At 37.6% G+C, this 21,030-nt stretch overlaps 2 protein-coding genes across 3 annotated transcripts; one reads left to right on the top strand and one right to left on the bottom strand.

Moving 5' to 3' along the window:
- Window positions 1-2,330: 2,330 nt before the first annotated feature.
- On the top strand, window positions 2,331-5,016 carry LOC121739240 (methyltransferase-like protein 22). Its single transcript, XM_042131597.1, has 5 exons — window positions 2,331-2,582; window positions 2,892-2,996; window positions 3,456-3,647; window positions 3,892-4,059; window positions 4,722-5,016. Exons 1-5 carry the CDS (start codon window positions 2,504-2,506, stop codon window positions 5,003-5,005), a joined length of 828 nt encoding a protein of 275 aa, XP_041987531.1. The 5' UTR covers window positions 2,331-2,503; the 3' UTR covers window positions 5,006-5,016.
- Window positions 5,017-5,172: 156 nt separating this feature from the next.
- Window positions 5,173-12,483, bottom strand: LOC121738861. Of its 2 annotated transcripts, XM_042131121.1 has the most exons (7): window positions 12,430-12,483; window positions 12,337-12,345; window positions 12,095-12,136; window positions 11,577-11,809; window positions 10,531-10,684; window positions 5,348-5,625; window positions 5,173-5,316 (listed from the first exon to the last, which is right to left on the bottom strand). In XM_042131121.1, the coding sequence occupies exons 1-6, from the start codon at window positions 12,449-12,451 to the stop codon at window positions 5,396-5,398; spliced, it is 690 nt and encodes a 229-aa protein (XP_041987055.1). In that variant the 5' UTR covers window positions 12,452-12,483; the 3' UTR covers window positions 5,173-5,316; window positions 5,348-5,395. The 2 variants fall into 2 exon arrangements, with proteins under 2 accessions (XP_041987055.1, XP_041987054.1); XM_042131120.1 differs by having other exon boundaries at window positions 5,173-5,625.
- Window positions 12,484-21,030: the final 8,547 nt, after the last annotated feature.

The following is a 21,030-nucleotide window of genomic DNA, read 5'->3' as shown; positions in this document are numbered from 1 at the left end:
ATTTTTAATAGTTTGTGACTACACCAGATGACCCGGTGAACTTCGTATGACCTCCCTCCTAATATGAACCTTCTCTTGAATTCTACGAAAAATTATTTCGAGCCTAAAATTAAAATAATGGGTAATAGTAGTGATGATGATGATAATGATGAATGTAATAATAGCATAATATGCTTTCCGTTCTTAAAAACAACTTTGAAACTCCCAAACTTGGATCTTTAAAAAGTCGGGAGTTATGTATTGTATAGTTTGTCAAAAAAGTGAAGAAATTAAAAAGTGGCAACATCGTAGTGTCATCCCTTTCAAATCAATCTCAGAAAAAAGAGATGACACTATGATATTGCCACTTTTTAATTTCTTCACTTTTTTGACAGACTATAATTATAAGCTATTATTATTGTAAAGTTTCATTAAAATTCGTTCAGTAGTTTTTGAGTAAAAGAGTAACAAACATCCATACATCCATACAAACTTTCGCCTTTATCATATTAATATAACTTAATTCATTATGAGACCACGTACTCGTCATTTTGAATTAAATTCGTAAATAATTGTAATACAAATTACGACGTCCTCGCTCGACCGCGGTCAGGCACCGACTGTCGTATCGGCCACGTGTAGAGGCGTCCGCCAACGCTGGGCCATCATCCTTTGATGTGCGGCCGAAAAACCGACATCGCCGCCATTCCACGGCCAGCGCTGGCGCTAATGGCCCGTGCCATCGGCCATCCTACGCCACTAAGTTCTCCCCATGCTGGCCCATCTTGTAGAGTCGCTATTATATGAACGTGGCGAGAAAAGGATCTATAAATGCTTTAAATGTTTCTATCATACAAAAACGTCATTATTGACATGTGTTTGACAGTTCTCTTTTCTTCTTCTTTTGGCGTAAGCCTCCTTTACCAATGAATAAGGAAACAGATGGAAGCGACATAACTACAAAAAATTGTGGCTGGCGCCATATTGCCAAGCACTAAACATGGCTGCCTAAAGTGATGGGACACTCGGTTGGTATTTGTCGAGGATATCGATAAGTAAGATGTTATAAGTGAGCTATTAAGCTTCTTTTTTCTTTTTTTTTGACGGATTATAAATTAATTTTAAAAAAAGCAAATTGGTCGAAAAATTTGACCATTATATCGATATTTTTTTCGCGATATATCGAGATTCGAGACCGATATTGATATTTTTTCAAATATCGATATATCGATATTTTCTTTCAAATTAAACATCCTTATAATACGACACTTTGACAGTTTATGTACCTCGGAGAACCGGAACATAAAATGGCGGACCAGCCACGGTATTTTGATTCGGTAGAGACCATTATGCCGCGTCCACTTATAAAAGTCAATGTCCTTTACTAGCAGCGCCTATTGACATCATTGACAGTTGACACTGGCCATGCCGGCCATGGTTGTATAGCCGAAGTGCCGTAATGAGAAAAAAAATTGATAAATTGGCAATTTGACACTTGACAGAAACAATGTTGAGTGATAGTTGAGTGCATAGAATTAGAACGTTAGAAAAGGCATTCCATACGTGTTTCATACAATCGTCAGCGCGAAAATGTGTCACCCTCGAAATGAGTGAGCTCACTCATCTGAGAGCAGTGTGCCTTAGGACGCGGTAACAGCCGGACATGTTTAATTCATTAATAACCGCGTTGTTTTTCGCTACATTTCGCTCCAGAATGCCGTCATGTGCCTTCCGACAGTGCAGTAACAAAACAAGCAATACAAATAAAGCCAAAGGTGTAATATTTCACATGTAATTACTAAGATTTTATTAATATTCAAATAATTGTCTTCCATTTTAAGAAAAAAATCAAAGCAAAGCGTAAAATGAGCGAAAGAGAAAGTAGTATATGATATTACTGTAAGACAAAAAAGGACGACAATATTTTCTCGATGCACATTTTGCATGCTAAAACATTGCTACAGCTTTGACGGCATACGTCGTATCTAGTATTTTGATGTCGTTGGTTGAGTGGTTAAATGTTTGATGTTTGTAAACAAATTCAATAATTTTATGGAAAGTTAATTAACTAGTAAGTACTGTATACCTACCTAATTAGTTTCAAATATTTTTTAAAACTATCCTGAACCCATGAAACATAAATAATGACTAAGTTTCTAAACAAAGTTATGTTACTGTTTCTGTAAGTTTTGTACATAATTTATTGTGATCTATGAATAATTATTGTGATTAATAAAAAGTAATATTATAGTTGTGTAATAAAACTTTATCATTATTGCTAGTGAAATAAGTATATCCGTTAGACAACACTTAGCTAAGCAAATATTCTAATTAATAAATGTTGACCTTCGATATATAATACTTACGAATTATTTTAGAATTTAATACCTGGACTTCGTCCAATTTTTATTAATACAATTCTGTATACCGCGTTCACTCAAAGCGGCTTGCCTCAAGGCACGAATATTTGAAATGGTGTTAAAATCTAGATAAAAAAAAATTGAAAGTTATTAGTAGCCTGAAAATGCCGGAATATACTATTTCGTCTGAAATATATGAAGAGTACAGCTATCTAACGAAAATTCCACCAACTATTGAAGGAAGTAAGTATAAAGTATTTATAAACTAATTACAAGAACACCTGGGAAATACCTGGGCATCTCTTTAAACCTGTGTTATAGTGCAAAGGCATGCATAGATGTGTTTAGCTTTAATAACTCAAGAAGATAAAATTAAAGAATAATAGCATTGCTGAAATTAAGTTGTATAATATTTATTTATTTATATTAATACCTGTTACCTATTGTTTATTTAATTCTTATTAAATTGTGCTAGGATTTTTATTTGGCAAAAGCATAATGAATGTGAGCATAATGCTCACACTAAATACATAATCTCAATTTATTTTACAGATGTTGTCTCAGAATTTCCTTTCTTCCTGCCCAAGCGTGGCAAAAAGAAGTTTGACAGGGATGGTGATCTGGATATAAATAAACAAAAGGAAGCTATCAGAATTGGTAAGCGTAATCTTTTATGAATGAATGAATGAGAATTCTTAATTGCACCAAAACAACCATGACATACAGAACTTAGTAATTACCTATGAGTAAAAAGTACAAAAGGTGGTCTTATTGCCACAAGTGATTTCTTCCAGACAACCTTAACACATTCAGTGCCACTAATACGCCTAGCATGTCCACACTAATATTTATCAACAAGTTGACAATTTGAAAATGGATTATTGTTTTTTTATTGAGATACTATTAGACAATGCTTACACGGCCAGTCTGAGATCAGCTAAATCCCAGAGACAATAGTCAATATTATTTTTTACAAAATATAGGTAGTAGTTCTAATGTCGTTGAATTTCGACCATTGAACGATCTCTAGTAAATGTAATTTTGTAACTTTTCTAATGGTTTGGGTTCTGGACTATAGGTTTGTTTACTTACACAATACACATACTTACTTTTCAGAGCACAGACCCAAAACCAGGATAGCTCTAGTGGGTCTTCAAGTATGGAGAGGGGCATTCCTTTCTGGAGACCTCTTAATCACCCTGGGTGAAGCGGGGAAGTTGAAAGACAAGACTGTTCTGGAGCTTGGTGCCGGTACTGGCTTAGCTAGCATAGTAGCTTCAATGTATGCTAAGAAAGTTGTCTGTACAGGTAAAAGATGCTTTGTTACACACAAACGCAGGTATCATATACATCCACAAGCAAACCATCGCACAGAGACGCCACACGCGCGCCGCGTACACAAATACGCACACACATAAAATGCGCGCACGCATGCACTCACGTTCGCACCGCATACGTAAATCACGATTCACGATGCACCCACACAAAGACACAAGTAAGCACACACACAAAATTGATTACTTAAAATAATTATTTATTTATAAACTTCTAGATCTCGAAACTGGTGGTATACTAGACTTGATAAAGTTGAATGTGACGAATAATGAAAAGTTTGTTAAGTCAGATTTTCAAGTTATGGCCTTAGATTTTATGGACAGAAATTGGAATGAATCATTAAGTAATGCCATAATAGAAACGGATATTATCATAGCAGCTGATGGTAAGTATTACAAAATCCCACTGAATATTGATGGCATAAAGTTGGCACTTGGCAGTGACAAACTGTATGCAAAGCTCAAATATTATAGGCCGTGTATAACTTTGAGATCGCTAGTCAAAAATGGGAGGGGAAAGCTTGCGATTTTGTGTTCGTGGCTTTTCGATTTTTGCCGCATAGGCTATACTGGGTGTTAGGGTTAACACCGTTATACTTAAGCCCGGCCGCACATTGTTCGAATTGGCGAATTCTGATCAGAAACAGTTGAATTTCGCCGGACCGCCACCCCGCACACTATCCGAAATATCCTTCCGGCGAGTTCGAGCTCACTCGGCTCAGTACAAAATGCAAGAGACAGCGCGGACGTTCAACTGTTTCTGATCAGAAATTTCGGACAATGTGTGGCCGGGCTAAAACTATCAAATGAGCCCGAACATATTTTGATGGTTTTAAGTTTTAACTTTTTCTATTAGAACAATGCTGGGAACTCAAAATTTTTCCGTCCGTCTTCATATACCCATACATTTTTTTTAGTTCCCAGCATTGTTCTCATAGAAAAAGTTGTTCATTTTGACGGGCTCATTTGATGGTTGTAAGGATAACGGTGCTAACCCTAACAACCTGTATACCATACCTATTTTAACTAATTTTCTAATTTATTTCAGTAATATACGACGATGACGTCACAGAAGCGTTTATTTACACAATAGAGAAAATTCTAAACTCAAAACCGCCAAAGACGTTGTACATAATTCTAGAGAAGAGATATGTCTTTACAGTAGAACACAGAGACTCCGTAGCGCCATGCTATGAGACATTTATATCTTTACTGGACAAAGTTAAGCACTCAAACTGGTTGGTGCAGCAAATGCCTATAAACTTTGTAAAATACTTCACATACTACAGAGTGGAGGAGTTTGTTATATGGAAAATATCTTCTGTGGAATAAAATGTGATTATAAGTGGGAATTTCTATTTTAAAATTGAAAATTAGTCCAATTATATTTTAAATATTTGCAACTGCATTCAGGCAAAGATGGATGGTTAAATGCAGATACTGACAAACTACTAATAACTAAAACTAAATTTCAGTAACCATATAATTTTAAATAAAAGTCCAGTTATAACTTATAAAACATTCACAAAACAGACAACTAGGCAAAAAATTTTAAAGAACACTGACATATTGAATAACGTACTGAAAATGTTGTCTTGCAAAGTTTTAAGCTGAGGTCAACTTCATAAGGAATAGATGATGCTCTACCGCGTTTCAAAAGCTATAGCGTGTAACAGTATTTTCTGAAAAAGATCTAAAACCACCTTCGAAATTCAAAACCATCTACTTCCGTTTCCCACCTTTAGGCCATTGCTCGTTGTATTTCATGAAAGTCTTCCGTAGTTCAGAGTTCCTTTCTTGCTGGTCTACCTCCTTGCTCAAGGTTTCCACGCTCTGACCGACGCAAAGGTCGCCGGTGAAATGAAAAATGTGGACTTGCGTGTCGAAGGATACATTTTTCTCGGCACTCTTCAAACCGTGCGGTTCGTAAGTCACTGCATATTGCAAGCTTTCTGAAGCATAAAATGTAGCTTTTATAATTTGCCGTGACACGACACGGCACGTTTTTACCGCGGTCGTGAAATAGGGAAGTGAAGTATCAAGTATGGAATCACAAAAATGTATGTAATGTATGTGTACGGCAACTAAGCTGCCAATATAAAACGTATGCCAAATAATTAATTTGTCATGGGAAAAGAATGGACAAGTGTAAATCGAGACACGTGTACCTATAATATTGTTTACATTTGAATCCCGAAATAGCGAACGCGTAGACAAGACAGCGAGCACCGAACCGGGAAGGCCCAGACTAGGATGTATTCGTTGCTGTTATTAATAGTTACAAGACCTTAAAAGCTGTCTTTGTTCCCGCAAGTTATACCTACATACATACACATTTATGCGATGAGCCTCCGTGGTCTAGTGGTACAGAGCGCGGCTCTTGACTCGGAGGTCGTGGGTTCGATTTCCGCGTTGGAAACAATATTATGTTATTTCCAAGTTTGGTTAGGACAATGCAGGCTGATCACCTGATTGTCTGACAAGTAAGATGATCCATGCGTCGGATGGGCATGTAAAAAGTCGGTCCTGCGCCTGATCTCTCGCCGGTCGTGTCGGTCTGCCGTCCCACTGGGTTATGAGAGTAAAGGAATAGAGAGTGCTCTTGTGTACTGCGCACACACTTGGCCACTATAAAATTACTCCTGCGTAGTTGGCCTGGTTTCAATGAAACCGGCCACCATCACCGAAACCGGTGTGGGAGCTATTATTATGCGGTGAGCTTTATGTAATATAATTATCTGGTCATTAAAAGCTAGATTGCACTAGGCGACTGCAATGCAGCAGAGCAACGCGACACTTTACGTCATAATTCGTAAGTATAGGTACGTATTATGGCGGCTCTCGACATAGGCGAACGCGTTGGCCAACGCGTCTGCGGACGCGTTGGCCCAATGTGTAGAACGGGCGTTCGCGCGTTGGCCGTAGGTATTTAGACGTTGGCCGACGCATCTGCGAGCTTGCCGCGCGGGTCGGAAATGTCGGCAAAAGATCAAAGGACATTTGTCGCAAGCTTCGCGCTCCATCCACACATAGGCCGCGCGATCAGTTCGCCCGGAGCGGCGATGAAGAGTGCACGTTTCCTTCTTGTGGCGAGTTAACATCTAACTTGACGAAATGGCGAACAATATGAGTATCGAGAAAACATTTAAATTTATTGGGCCCTATGGGTCTATACAGACGGACCGCATTTCAACTGCAATCCAACGGCAAATTGCAGTTGAAGTGCAGTTTGAATGCAGTTGACACGACTGCAATAGAACTGCAAACCGAACGCGCAGTCAGATTGCAGTTGACTGCAGTCGTGTGAACTTCATACCGACTGCATCCAAACTGCACTATCCCACCCACCCGCACGCTCCGCTCTCCCGCGGAGAATGGAATCAGTAGCAGTGCAGTTTGGATGCAGTCGGTATGCGGTTCACACGACTGCACGCCAACTGCAACTGAACTGCAATCCGACTGCGCATTTGGTTTGCAGTTCTATTGCAGTCATGTCAACTGCATTCAAACTGCACTTGAACTGCAATTTGCGGTTGGATTGCAGTTGAAATGCGGTCCGTCTGTATAGACCCTATCAGAGTAAAAACTGCCTGTGGAACCAAAAATCATATCAAAAGTTGCAAAAAAATAAGGTTATTGGACATTCTATTTTCCTCACGATTTTTTTAGGGTTCCGTACCCAACGGGTAAAAACGGGACCCTATTACTAAGACTTCAACGTCTGTCTGCATTTCTGTCTGTCCGTCTGTCTGTCTGTCCATCTGTCTGTCCGTCTGTCTGTCTCCAGGCTGTATCTCAAGAACCGCTATACTTAGCTAGATTTCTGAAATTTTCACAGATTATGTACCTATATCTGTTGTCGCTATAACAACAAAATATACTAAAAACAAAATAAATTAAATATTTAATAAATAATAAATATATATTATTAATTATTAATCATGATAATTATAATAAGTAATAAGTAATAATTTTTATATACAGGGTGTAACAAAAATAAGTGATAATACTTTAGGGTGTGTACGTGTTCCTTGTAGAGAGTTCACTATGAAAGTAGCAGCTCTGAAAGACGAAATTGGTCTTTCAGCGCTGCTACTTTCACAGTGTACTCTCTATAAGGAACACATACACACCCTAAAGTATTATCACTTATTTTTGTTACACCTTGTATAATAAATAACAAGTAATAAAAAAGTTAAATTATTTTAATATTATAAAATATGTAAAAGTGAGTTTATTTCTTTGTTTGTTACGTTTTCTCGCCTTTTACTTATTTATTTCGAGAATACCCTTTTAAAACTTTTTATTGTCCACATTTACAAAGTAATTATAAGCTGTGAATAAATATACAGCTGCAGCTGTTAGCGACTCAACATCCATTTTGAATCCGTCCGCACATTGGCGCGATCCAAAGCATACTGAACGACCTTCCTATGTGTGGATTACTCACAAACGCCGTTGCAAGCGCACTGCCAACGCGTCTGCAGACGCGTTGGCCAACGCGTTCGCCTATGTCGAGAGCCGCCATTACGTATACTATGTAGGTACCGTACTAAAATGCCGTGTTGCATTATGCATAGCTAGTGTTGCCAGGTCCGATTTGTTTTCAGTCGGTACATGAGGTCAAGAAAATCGGGATTTAGGGTTGCAGATCGGGACAAACAAAAAAACAAGGTGTTTTTAAATTAGGGTTTAATTTATTTCATTCTATATTAATAGTGCAAGTTTAGTTTTATATTATCTATATCAAATATGTCTTTATTCTAAAACAAGTAGTCAGTCTTGCTTGCTGTACTAGTGAAAATTAAAAAATACAGTCGTACGAGGGCTGCTATTTATGTATCCGGAATTAAAAAAAGAAACAAACATATATCATTTAATATGGTTTTATTGCTTTTCAAAATATTCGCCGCGATGATCGACGCACTTTTGCATACGCTGGAACCAATTTTCATAGCACTTTTTCCATTCTGATTGAGGTATCTCCAAAACGTGCATTTTGAACGCATCAACAGCCTCTTCGCGGCTCGAAAAACGTTGACCACGTAATTTGTTCTTCGCGTATGGAAATAAAAAGAAATCGTTAGGTGCCAAATCAGGGCTGTACGGCGGATGACCAGTCAATTCGATCTTTTGACCCTCCAAAAACTGAGTTGTTTCAGCTGAGGTGTGACAGCTAGCATTGTCGTGATGTAATATGATTCTGCGTTGTCGGTTGTCCTTTCTTATTTCTTCAAAGACTTCTGGTAAACAAATGGTCGTATACCATTCAGAATTAACCGTTTTACGATTCTCTAATGGCACTGTAGCCACATGTCCATTAATTCCAAAAAAACAGGCGACCATTTGCTTCAAAGTACTTTTTGCACGAGTAACTTTTGTTGGTTTCGGCTCATCTTGGAACACCCACACCGTTGACTGTTGTTTAGTTTCGGGGTCATATGCATAGATCCAAGATTCATCACCTGTGTAGATATTATAAACGGCTTTTGACGTACCACGGTTGTATTTTTTTATCATTTTTTTGCACCAATCGACACGAGCCCGTTTTTGATCGATTGTCAAGTTGTGCGGAATCCAACGCGAACATATTTTTTTTACAGCCAAATGTTCGTGTAATATCTTATGTATGCTCGTCATACTTATGCCTAAGGACGCCTCTATCTCGCGATATGTAACATGACGATCACGCATTATTAGTTCCCGCACAGCATCTATATTTTGTGGGACAACAGCTGTTTTTGGGCGACCTTCTTTATTTTCATCCGTGAGCATAGACCGCCCACGATTAAACTCACTGTACCAGTGATAAACAGTGGTTTTTGATGGTGCTTCATCTCCAAAAGTTGCGGTGAGTTGAATAAAGCACTGTTGTTGATTTAGCCCACGCCGAAAATCGTAGTAAATCATTGCACGAAAATGTTCACGCGTTAAATCCATGGCAAATGAAGACACGCAATTTTCAAAATGACGCCACAATGGAAAAATAATTGACAGTCACATGAAACAAAATGTATTCTTCAACCAAAGAGTTCTATTTTCAAATGTTGTAATTACTTTTTAAATATTGTTCTTGTAAGTGGCCAGTTCCGGATACATAAATAGCAGCCCTCGTAAAGTACCTATAATTAATCGTTGTCCAAACTTTTTATTAACTATTTTATAATATTCTAATCTAAAGACACACAAAAGGCACAAAAGCACTTCAAAACGTGAACGAAATGGAAGAATGCAGATTGCTGAATGACCGACCGACCGACCGAATTGAGTATTGACCGATTGATTGAGTGACGTTCGCAATGCATACACACGTCTCAACTCTCTCACTCTTATCCATTACATTACGCTCTCTCGTTCATGCAATGTGAAGTGACGTGAAGCTGATGCCATTTTGAATTTGAAATAGTGATGTGATGAGTAAAAAATTAAAAACTACGCACCTACCTACTTAATTTTTTTTTATGATTTTCTTTTTCACTTTTTGATTTATCGGGACATTTGGCGTCCCGATTAGGTATAAATCGGGACGCGTCCCCAGACCCTTGAAAATCGGGACGTCCCGCGCAAATCGGGACACCTGGCAACACTATGCATAGCTCCGTTGCCGCGCAGTGCTTTTGCTATTTATTGAGGTATATTATTTACTAGTAAGGTGTATACTGTACTTATACATTTTACATAAAATATTAATTGTGATAGTATGTCGCGTCAATCCGCTACACTCTACAGTGTGGTTACGCGTGCGGTCGGACCCAAAACTTACGCGTGAGAGGTGCAGAAAGATTGCACAATCCCACAGTTTCCGAAAAACTGGTAGGAAAAATGCCAAACTTTCCAAGACATTGGTAGGATGTTACCTGTATACTCCTCATCTCCACGGAAACTGGAGTCGCCAGTGCATTCTGGACTATATCTCTCGTCTTTCAGAATCCCGCGTACTGTCGCGTAGCTTATCATTTTACCCGCATTGCTGTCCTTCTTGCGCTTGTCCACTTTATGGAGATTTTTAGTCTAAAGCATAATATCTTATCAATTACCTACCTACACCTACCTAAACGCCTGAAGTCCTAATAATTATCTCATGACTGAGTATAACCATTCTAAGTTTTAGGCAGTTCCATACTTGTCCAGCAACTTTATCGGCGGGGCGGTCATCGCTGACACGTGGCGGATACGCAACGCTTTCGTGCAAAGTTTACAACATGCCATGTATTTGGTTGCGTGTCGGCAAAGTAGCGCGGCGGGTTCGTTGTACGTCCGCGCCGCGCTAGCTAACTGCTAGTTTGCAAAGCACAGAACGCTGCAGCTGCTACTTCGTTGCGCGTCGGCAAAGTATGTTTGGGTTCCCTGTACGCAGGGCCTCCGTAAGGGCTGTAGCAGTACCTACGTCGCCTGTGTGCAAAATAAGGATTTTGGCGACCCTTTAAGCAAATTTTTTGGGTCCTTGGTTTTGGCTCCCCTAAAGATGACGATTTGGCGCCCCTAGAGGATGGCGCCCGTGTGCATTGCACATATGGTAGCGGGGGCCCTGGTTGTACGTCTGCGCCGCGCTCGCTAAGGGTCAATTTATCGCAGTGAAGCGCGTCGAAGCGTCGAATTCGCAACAAGTCGAACGAATGCGCGCGGATTCGCCAGAGTGCTTACAGTGATGACGCGTAGATTCGCTTGTTGTGTGCGCTTGGATGCGCGAGAATGCGCGCGCACCAAAAAGCGGTGGTCAAGCGAATTCGCGAAAGTGCGCGCGGATGCGTGCGCCTTTTTAAATTCTCAGAAGTAATATGTGCGTTAACGCTTTGGAGTTAGGTTGAATTTGTTATGTTCAGTTTTAATAATTCGCTTCGATGCGCATCAACTCTGCGCTAGTATAAATTGACCCTAACCGGTAGTATGACAAAGCCCTTACCGTCTTTGAAGTTTTGTAAGGCGGATCCTGGTACGACATTTTCGGCTCACCAGGGTTGCTGCCGACGACGTGTAGAGTGTTTTTCGTGATGTTAAAGTCGGACGCGCTGCCCATTTCCGTCGGACGATCCGATATTGTTGACGACTTGCTGTTCGTCGGCACATATTTGTCGTTCCGTATGATTCGCTTCAAATTATTTCTACCGGACGGGCCCTCGCTCGAAACGCTGTCTTCTGAAGTAGACGAAAAGACCATAATATAGAGGCTCAGCATTTCAACGTCACAGTCTTCTAGAATGAGGAATTGCCGGTCTAGTAGACTTATTTAGTCGCTGGAGTGTATTTTGATGAAAGAGGGGCTAGAAGACCATTTAATCGCGTTGCAACTTGATTATTTTGTTGCTTTAATTACCGTTGCCTTATGATCAAATAAATATAGTTTATACTTACACTACACAAAGTTTCTCATTCATATGTAAGTACCTACTTACCTATTTTTAAACCATAATGGTAACTTACCGGTGTAAATAAACTTTTCAGCAGCATCAGGATTTTTTGAATCTGCAAAGAAAATAATTATGCTGTATACTTATTAGTTATTACACTTAAAAATACTTAGGTACTTACAGATAAGTATTTTTAAAGGCAAAATCTCGCTATTTGGCAACGTCGCGTCTGGTCGCGTCGCTGAGTAGGTACTTACTATTATTTCAATTGCAATTTTGCCACCACCAAACTATGATTTGCAAACGATTTCTTACCTTGTTTTCCTAGTTTAAAACATTCAAAGAATAAAGTAGAACAACAAAGAAACGCTCTTTAAACAATATTAAAGAACTTTTCTGTTGTTTCACCTTCATTCTTTGGGTGTGACATAATTTAACAATAAATTTTATTTTATTCACTTCTATAAAACGTTTTAATTTTATCACACACAATATTTTGACAACAGTACTTTCACATCGTTGACATATTAAGAAACCGCACACTTTGCTGGGGCGGGTCGGGACTCGGGGCTCAGCGCAGCGCAAAATGTGTAGAGATTAGAGAACACTATTTAAATCTACTAAAAGATTTTGGACTATTAAATCGTCATTAATTTGACCTCAAATCTACCAAAAAGTAATAATCTACTAAATGTGGTCACACTGTTGTCGGGGCGCATCGGGTGCTCTTGCCGGGCCGTGTCGCATTGACGGAAATCCGAATGCTCGCTGATGCGCCCCGGCACAGTGAGCGATACGCGCATCCGCTTCCATACAATTTGTATGGAGTCTAATTTTTGCGATGCGCCGCGGCACGCTGAGCCCCGGCATTAAAGAATAAGCACCGGCCCGGCACAGTCTGCTCACTCCTCTCCGAGTCTATGGTTGAATGAGGTTGATTCTCAGAACAAGAAAAGATTCATTTTAAAATTCATTCACCCTAAAAACTAAATAGTTTTTAGGGTTCCGTACCCAAAGGCCAGGGTAAAAACGGGACCCTATTACTGAGACTTCGATGTCTGTCCGTCCGTACGTCCGTCTGTCTGTCTCTACTCTCTAGGCTGTATCTTAAAAACCACTATAATAGCTAGACTTCTGCAATTTTCACAGATTGTGTAGGTATTTCGGTTGCCGCTATAACAACAAATACTAAAAACAAAAAAAAAAAAATATTTAAGGGCTATTTATTTTAACCCATATACAGGGTGTAACAAAAATAAGTGATAATAATTCAGGGTGTGTACGTATTCCTCGTAAAGAGTTCACTGTGAACAATTTTTTTTTTCACTCACTGTATGGGGAAACTCGTAACGCTCGGGCCCTTGCCCATACAAAAGTGAAAAAAAATATTTTGTCTTTCAGCGCTGCTACTTTCACAGTGAAGTCTCTACAAGTAACACGTACACACCCTAAAGTATTATCACTTATTTTTGTTACACACTGTATAACAAACGTGATTTTTTTGGCCTTTTTTGTTCGTAATCAATAATGGCAAATGGAAATTTGAAATGCTCACAAAATCTTTAATTATATTTTGTACTTTAATAAATAATAACAAAATAAAATAAATATTTAAGGGGGGCCCATACAAAAAACAAATTTTTTGCCCACTTTCGTTCTATAACGGTACGGAACCCTTCGTGCGCGAGTCCGACTCGCACTTGGCCGATTTTATTTTTACCAAATATTTGCACATATAAACGCGACAAATAATATTGAATTGGGCTTTTAATAATGACTAGAGATCGCCCAATGTTCGAAATTCGACCGTTTCAACAACATTAGGACTACTACTTTTATTTTGTAAAAAAAATATTGACTTCATATTTATTTTTTTCCATTTTTTTTCAACTCTTGTCTTTGGGACTCAGCTGATCGACTGGCCGTGTATTGTGTAAGCATTGTATAATAGTACCTATCTTAGATTCAATAAAAAAAACTATAATCCATTTTCAATTTGTCACCTTGTTGTCAACAGACTTCAACCATAAGGGGGATATTAGATTATCATTTATATTGGATCCGAGATCATTGAGTCAATGATATTGGATAATGTAATATAGACTTATGATTCATTTCTTCCTTGATCATAGATTTTTGACATTTGCTGAGAGATTGGATCCAATACGGTCATAGAAATAGGTGTTGCCAGTTATTTAATATAAAAAACAGTTTTTAATTTCTTGTTCGTTAATATGTTTCAAATAATGTAATGTAATTATTTTTCTAATTATATACTTGGATAATCTTGCTGAAATAACAAAAAACAAGCCATATTAAAAATTACGATGTCTTTTGACAAATCGAATTCTCTGAGATCTAGTAACCCTGACGTCAATACCTGTCAGCATTAGCGCTTTCCATTGGCTATTGAAACCACATAATATGACGTAAAATAGGATCAATGAAATATGATAATGTAATATGTAGATATGATCAAATGATCATATATATTGGATCCTATATATGATCATAGAAATGATCCAATATAAATGATAATGTAATACCCCCCTAAATAAAAGAGTTTAATTCGTATGTATAGGCTTGTCACTCAAAAATCTGTCATTTTTCCTAGTGTGTGTGTTGTAGTGTGTGTTATGTTATAATTGTTATAAAAATGGATGTTAAAAGCATAATTTCAAAATAATATTAGCTTGATGCACTCCTTCACCATATAAACTATAACTGTGCAAAATTACAGTCACCTACGTTTCCCCATTTTTCGCCAAAAGGGATACAAAGTTTTTGGCTCACGTATTAATATATAGATATTAGCTTGATGCACTCCTTCACCATATCTATACTAATATTATAATTGGGAAGAGTTTGTTTGTTTGTTTGAACGCGCTAATCTTAGGAACTACTGGTCTGATTTGAAAAATTCTTTCAGTGTTAGATAGTCCATTTATCGAGGAAGGCTATAGGCTATATTTTATCACGCTAATACTAATTGGAGCGAAGAAATAGAGGAAAGTGTGGAAAAAACGGGGGGAAATTATTTGAAAGGGCTTATTTGAACGCGCTAATCTCAGGAACTACTAATCCTATTTGAAAAATTCTTTCAGTGTTAGATACCCTTTTTATTGAGGAAGGCTACAGACTATATTTTATTGCGCTAACACTAATAGGAGCGAAGAAATAGAGGAAAGTGTGGAAAAAACGGAAGAAATTATTTGAAATGGCTTATTTGATCGCGCTAATCTCAGAAACTACTGGTCCGATTTGAAAAAATTCTTTCAGTGTTAGATAGCCCATTAATCGAGAAAGGCTATTGGCTATATTTTATCACGCTAAGACTAAAGGGAGCGAAGAAATAGAGGAAAATGTGGGGAAAAAGGGGAAATTATTTGAAAGGGCTTATTTGTACGCGCTAATCTCAGGAACTACTGGTCCGATTTGAAAAAATCTTTCAGTGTTAGATAGTCCATTTATTGAAGAAGATTATAGACTATACTAGCTGTTGCCCGCGACTTCGTCCACGTGGACTTCAGTTTATAGCGCGCGATGTCAACAAAATTGGTGTCAACAAAAAGCTTTTATAAAAAAAACCCTGGTACCCCTGAAATCAAAATAGCTGTGCAGTGTGCACATAATATTTCATTTTTTTAAATTAAACTTTATATTTTATGCCAAATTTTAAAGCTTATTTAGCCCCCCAATTACACAACTTTACCCATAAACTATTTATCATTGATAGGTTTAAAGTTACGTCACTGTATATAATATAAAGTACTGACTTATTAAATAACGTAAAATAGAAATAACAATCGAAAAAAATGGAAATTCAAATGTATGATGATACCACCTCTTAAAGAAAGATGTTGGGCAAGCATTAGCGCGATGTAAGAGACGCACGGCGCCATCTAGTATGATTTTTGGAACTAACTTAATTTGAACAAATTTTCGTATTTTCACCCCCTTACAACCCTTTTTTCCAGTAAAAAAGTAGCCTATGTCCTTTCTCAGGCTTTAGACTATCTATATACAAAATTTCATTACAATCGGTTCGGTAGTTTTGGCGTGAAAGCGAGACAGACAGACAGACAGACAGACAGAGATACTTTCGCATTTATAATATTAGTATAGATTTATCACGCTAAGACTAATAGGAGCGAAGAAATAGAGGAAAATGTGAAAAAAAACGGGAAAATTATTTGAAAGGGCTTATCTCACGAACTACTGGAGCAATTTTTCTGTTATTTGGCACAGATAAGAAGTAGATCACGTGAAGGATCATAGGCTATTTTTGTGGACTAATTTGTCTGTGAAATATCTAATTTACGCGGGCGAAGCTACATCAGGCCTAAACGGCTGGACCCATTTTGCTGAAATTTGGTATAAAGATACTTTGAGTCCCGAAAAAGAACATAGGATAAATTTTGTCCCGGAAAAATGTACGGTTACTGCGCAATATACTTTTAAGATTTGCGCGTAAACTATTCAATCTATTTTGATGGAATTTGGTATGGAGATACTTTGAGTCTCGGGAAAGGACAAGGAATACTAATTTTGTCTGATATGGCAATACTTTCAATCTCGGGAAAGGACAAGGGATACTTTTTATCCCGGAAAATATACAGTTCCCGTAATTTGGCATTTAGATTGGACTCTATACTAATTTGAATCTGGGACAAGGAATGTTTTTGTCCCGGAAAAATGTGCGGTTCCCACACAATATACTTTTCTGATTTTTTCGTAAACGACTTAATTACGGGAACAACTATAAACTAAACTCCACGCGGACGAAGTCGCGGGCAACAGCTAGTAAACTATAACTGTGCAAAATTACATTCACCTACGTTTCCCCATTTTTCGTCAAAAGGGATACAAAGTTTTTGGCTTAGATTAAGTAGGTATTAATATATAGATACCTACTTAATCTAAATAAAACATTTGCGTCAAAATAATTGTTATATTTCATTTTATAAGTACAAAATCATTACTGAAGTCACTTAAAATGAAAAATATATTACATAACATGTTTCGTAAATCAGCTGGGGACAATTATTATCATGGTCATACAGTACAGCTACCATATTCTTAAAATCTTTAAATTCATCAATGATTTTAAATATGATACCTATTTTAATTTAAGGCAAAAAATTAAGTCACAAAAATGACGGATGTAAACTGCGGCCTGCGCACAACGTTAGGATTGCTCGACAAAAATGGAAAGGGATGGTATTTTGGTGGGGTGGGGTGGGGCAGGGGTATAATTTCTACCAATATGCCATCGTAAAGTTGTGCGTGGCTTATACTAGTGAAATTTATACAAGTCGTACATACTACAATGCTGACTTAACAGGGATCTATAGAAAGATTTTCTAATTTAAAATTTGTTTATGTCTAAACCTTAGGCACCGTATAAATATTATGTAAATTCATACCTACTATATTTAAACATCATTGAGTATTTGAATTTGAGGTACCTGTAAACAGTTTTACTTATTATAAACTTTTTTTGTGCAAAATTTGCTTACAACAAAAATTTAGAATTTATGTGAATACACTTTAAAATCAACTTCACTAAAGACGTGCATTGTGAGTGTGACGATAGTGTTACATAGTATTAAAATAATAATAAATTGCATTATGTTATAGTAAAATGGCGTAAGATTTGAGATATTTAACGATAAAATCTTTACACAATATCATGAAGAAAAGGTTTCGCCGACTTCTGCTCTTGATCAGTCTATTCATCAATAAAAAACAAAATTAATACTAAGTAAAGATTTTTGGATCACGTCGATTTGGGACCGGGTGCCATCGAAATTCTCATACTTACATACGTAATACCAAAATCATTTTCTCGTACGAAAAATTGAAGTATTATTATATTTAACTTATAATAATACTTCTTATAAGTATTATTTTCTAAGTATTATTATATTTAACTTATAATAATACTTCTTATTATACAAACTTTCATCCCCTATTTGAACCCCTTGGGGTTGGAATTTATCAAAATCCTTTCTTAGCGGATGCCTACGTCATAACATCTATCTGCATGCTAAATTTCAGCCCGATCCGTCCAGTGGTTTGGACTGTGCGTTGATAGATCACTATGTCAATCAGTCAGTCACCTTTGAGTTTTATATATATAGATGTTTGAGTTATTTTTCAGCTTAAAATAGTAACTACCTAGGTTCCTGCGTAAAAAATTATTACAAAATATTTAAACACTAAAAAATATTTTTTAAAGTTTAAATATTTTGTAGTAAATTTACTATTTATTTATATATTTTTAGTGTTTGAATATTTAGTAGTTTTACTACAAAATATTTAAACACTAAAAATATTTTTTAGTGTTTAAATATTTTGTAGTAATTTTTTACGCAGGAACCTAGGTAGTTACTATTTTAAGCTGAAAAATAACTCAAACATCCTACTAATCCTACTTCCTACTAATATTATAAAGGCGAAAGTTTGTTTGGATGTATGGATGTGTGGATGTATGGATGTTTGTTACTCTTTCACGCAAAAACTACTGAACGGATTTTAATGAAACTTCACAATAATATAGCTTATACATCAGAATAACACATAGGCTACAATTTTAACCGACTTTCAAATTGGGGAGGTGTTATGTTCGTTTTCTTATCTTCAACGATTACTCCGCCGTTTGTAAACCGATTTTCAAAATTTTTCTTTTGGTATATAGGGTATTATCTCAATTTGGTATTATATTCACAAAAGTGGTGATCTGATGAAGGATGCATAAGTAATCGAGGGAACTCCTCAAAATTTATATGGAAATATGTGGTGACTTCGGTTTCGTGAGAAGTATTCTAAGCATATGCTACCAACAAGTAAGATTTTGCACCGAGGTATACCTGGTATACCGTGGTTCGGAAAGTACTGAGAGAACTCCTGACTTTATAGATACAAGTTTGGGAGTTTCGGCGTTGTTTTAAGAGCGGAAAGCATATGCTACTATGCAAATTACATTCATCACCATCATCATCATCACTACCAATAATTTATACCATACATCGTCCCATGGTTATGACTTATGAGCCTATAATGACCCTGTTATTGGTACTTTTCATAGTCTTTAGATCGAGACTCGAGTTTGTCAAGCGATAATTTAAAAAAATCTATACTTAATATTGCTTGAGAGTATGTTTGCTTGAACGCGCTAATCTCAGGAACTACTGGTCCGATTTAAAAACTTATTTCAGTGTTAGATAGGTAATTTATCGAGTAAGACTATAGGCTATATATTATCACGCTAAGACTAATACGACCGAAGAAACTCAGGAAAATGTGGGAAAAACGGGGGAAATATTAGAAATTACGAACTACTGGAGCAATTTTTATGGCAATATTTGGCACAGATATAGAGTAAACCAAGTGAAGGGAGTAGGGACATAAGAGCTTTTTTTATGGGAAAATGTACGGTTTCCGTAAAATTCCTAATTTACGCGAGCGAAGCCGCGCGGGACATCTAGTGTTAAATATTTTCGTATGAGAAAATGATTTTGGTATTACGTATGTATGAGAATTCCGATGGTACCCGGCCTCTTAATAAGAGACAAGTGTATAATAAACTCACAATAATTTCAAAAGACTATATCCTATCCTCTCATGAATTAATAATTAAAGTATTAACGCAGCTAATTATTCAAGGCTGATATCTTTGTCTTTATTTTTCATGTGACTTTTACAATGAGGGGGAGAAAGACAAGCCGACCTTTGCTGTATAAATAGTTACAGTTAAAGGGCCGATTCACACCGGAATCTGCCCTTAGTGGCCCTTACTGTAACTATTATGTACGGCGGCGAGCATTTTCAGTGTCATAATATGATTTTAAACTTTATTTTCATTATTGTAATACATAGTATCGCTTGAGAAACTTGGAAAATCTCGCGGCCGCAAGTAATACCACAATAAGGTCGAGATCAGCATAGCAAAAACCTATCTTATTCATAATACAATTATACCTAAATTACTACCAGTCAATGTATCTGTAGACCATGAAATATAACGTCATGACATTGCATATCGAGTCTACAGAATCTGTATACATGATTTACACTCGCGTCTCGTGGCTCGGGTCGCGGGCCACGGCGCGTCTCACGGCTCGCGTCGTAGCTCGCGAGTTCGTCGAGTTGGCGAGCTTGTGTTTACATTCTCGCGAGTCGCGGCGTGTTCAGTTTTTTTCGAACAATCAACGATGGAGGACGTCGAAGTATTGGTGGCATCAAGTTATTGAGTTTTTACAGCTACATATACAACTAATTTACAAAAACGAAAAGTAAAAAATAATCGGTCAAGTGCGAGTTGGACTCGCTCACGAAGGGTTCCGTACCGTTGTTTATTATAAGCGAAGCAATTCAACAAAAACGGGCAGTCAAAATCACAACCGGCACGGACTAGCGTTTGTAACCGAATTAAGAGCGAGCGCGAGTGTAAAAGGGATGACAGACGTGCGAGTAAGTACGCGGACTTATAGCTCAACGATCTTAATTGCCTGTATGTCAGCAAAGAGCCGCGAGCCTGGGGGCATGGTTATCCAGTGTGAGCGATTCTCGTGTGTCACCGACGCGAGCCGAGTAAGTTCGCGAACTTAATACCCGCGTGCTTTAAGTTCGTACGTCTATCAGGCCTTTAACACAAAGCTCGCGTCCTCCGCGAGCTCCTTTGGCTTGTGCCCAAAAAACCGCTCCTGACGCGAGCCGCGCCGCGAGACCAGCACCGAGTTCATGTTTACACTCAGGGCTCGCGGCGCGTCTCGCGGCTCGGCTCGTGGCTAGCGCGCGAGTGTAAATCAGCAAGTAGAATTTTGTAGACTTTGATGGCGTAAAAAAATCTAATAGTTTGATAAACTTTTAGGTAATACAGTGTCAGTTTGTGTTTTATAACTTTATTTCAACTACGCATTTCGGTTTGAACTTTTAACTAACTTAAATTACAGGCCGTATGCAACATTAACACCTCCATCGTAAGTATCGCAGACACAATAGATT

Source organism: Aricia agestis, chromosome Z, assembly GCF_905147365.1.
Source record: "Aricia agestis chromosome Z, ilAriAges1.1, whole genome shotgun sequence".
NCBI classification, from domain to species: domain Eukaryota; kingdom Metazoa; phylum Arthropoda; class Insecta; order Lepidoptera; family Lycaenidae; genus Aricia; species Aricia agestis.
The sequence above is the reverse complement of the archived record's forward strand: the minus strand, read 5'-3'. Positions and strand labels throughout refer to the sequence as shown.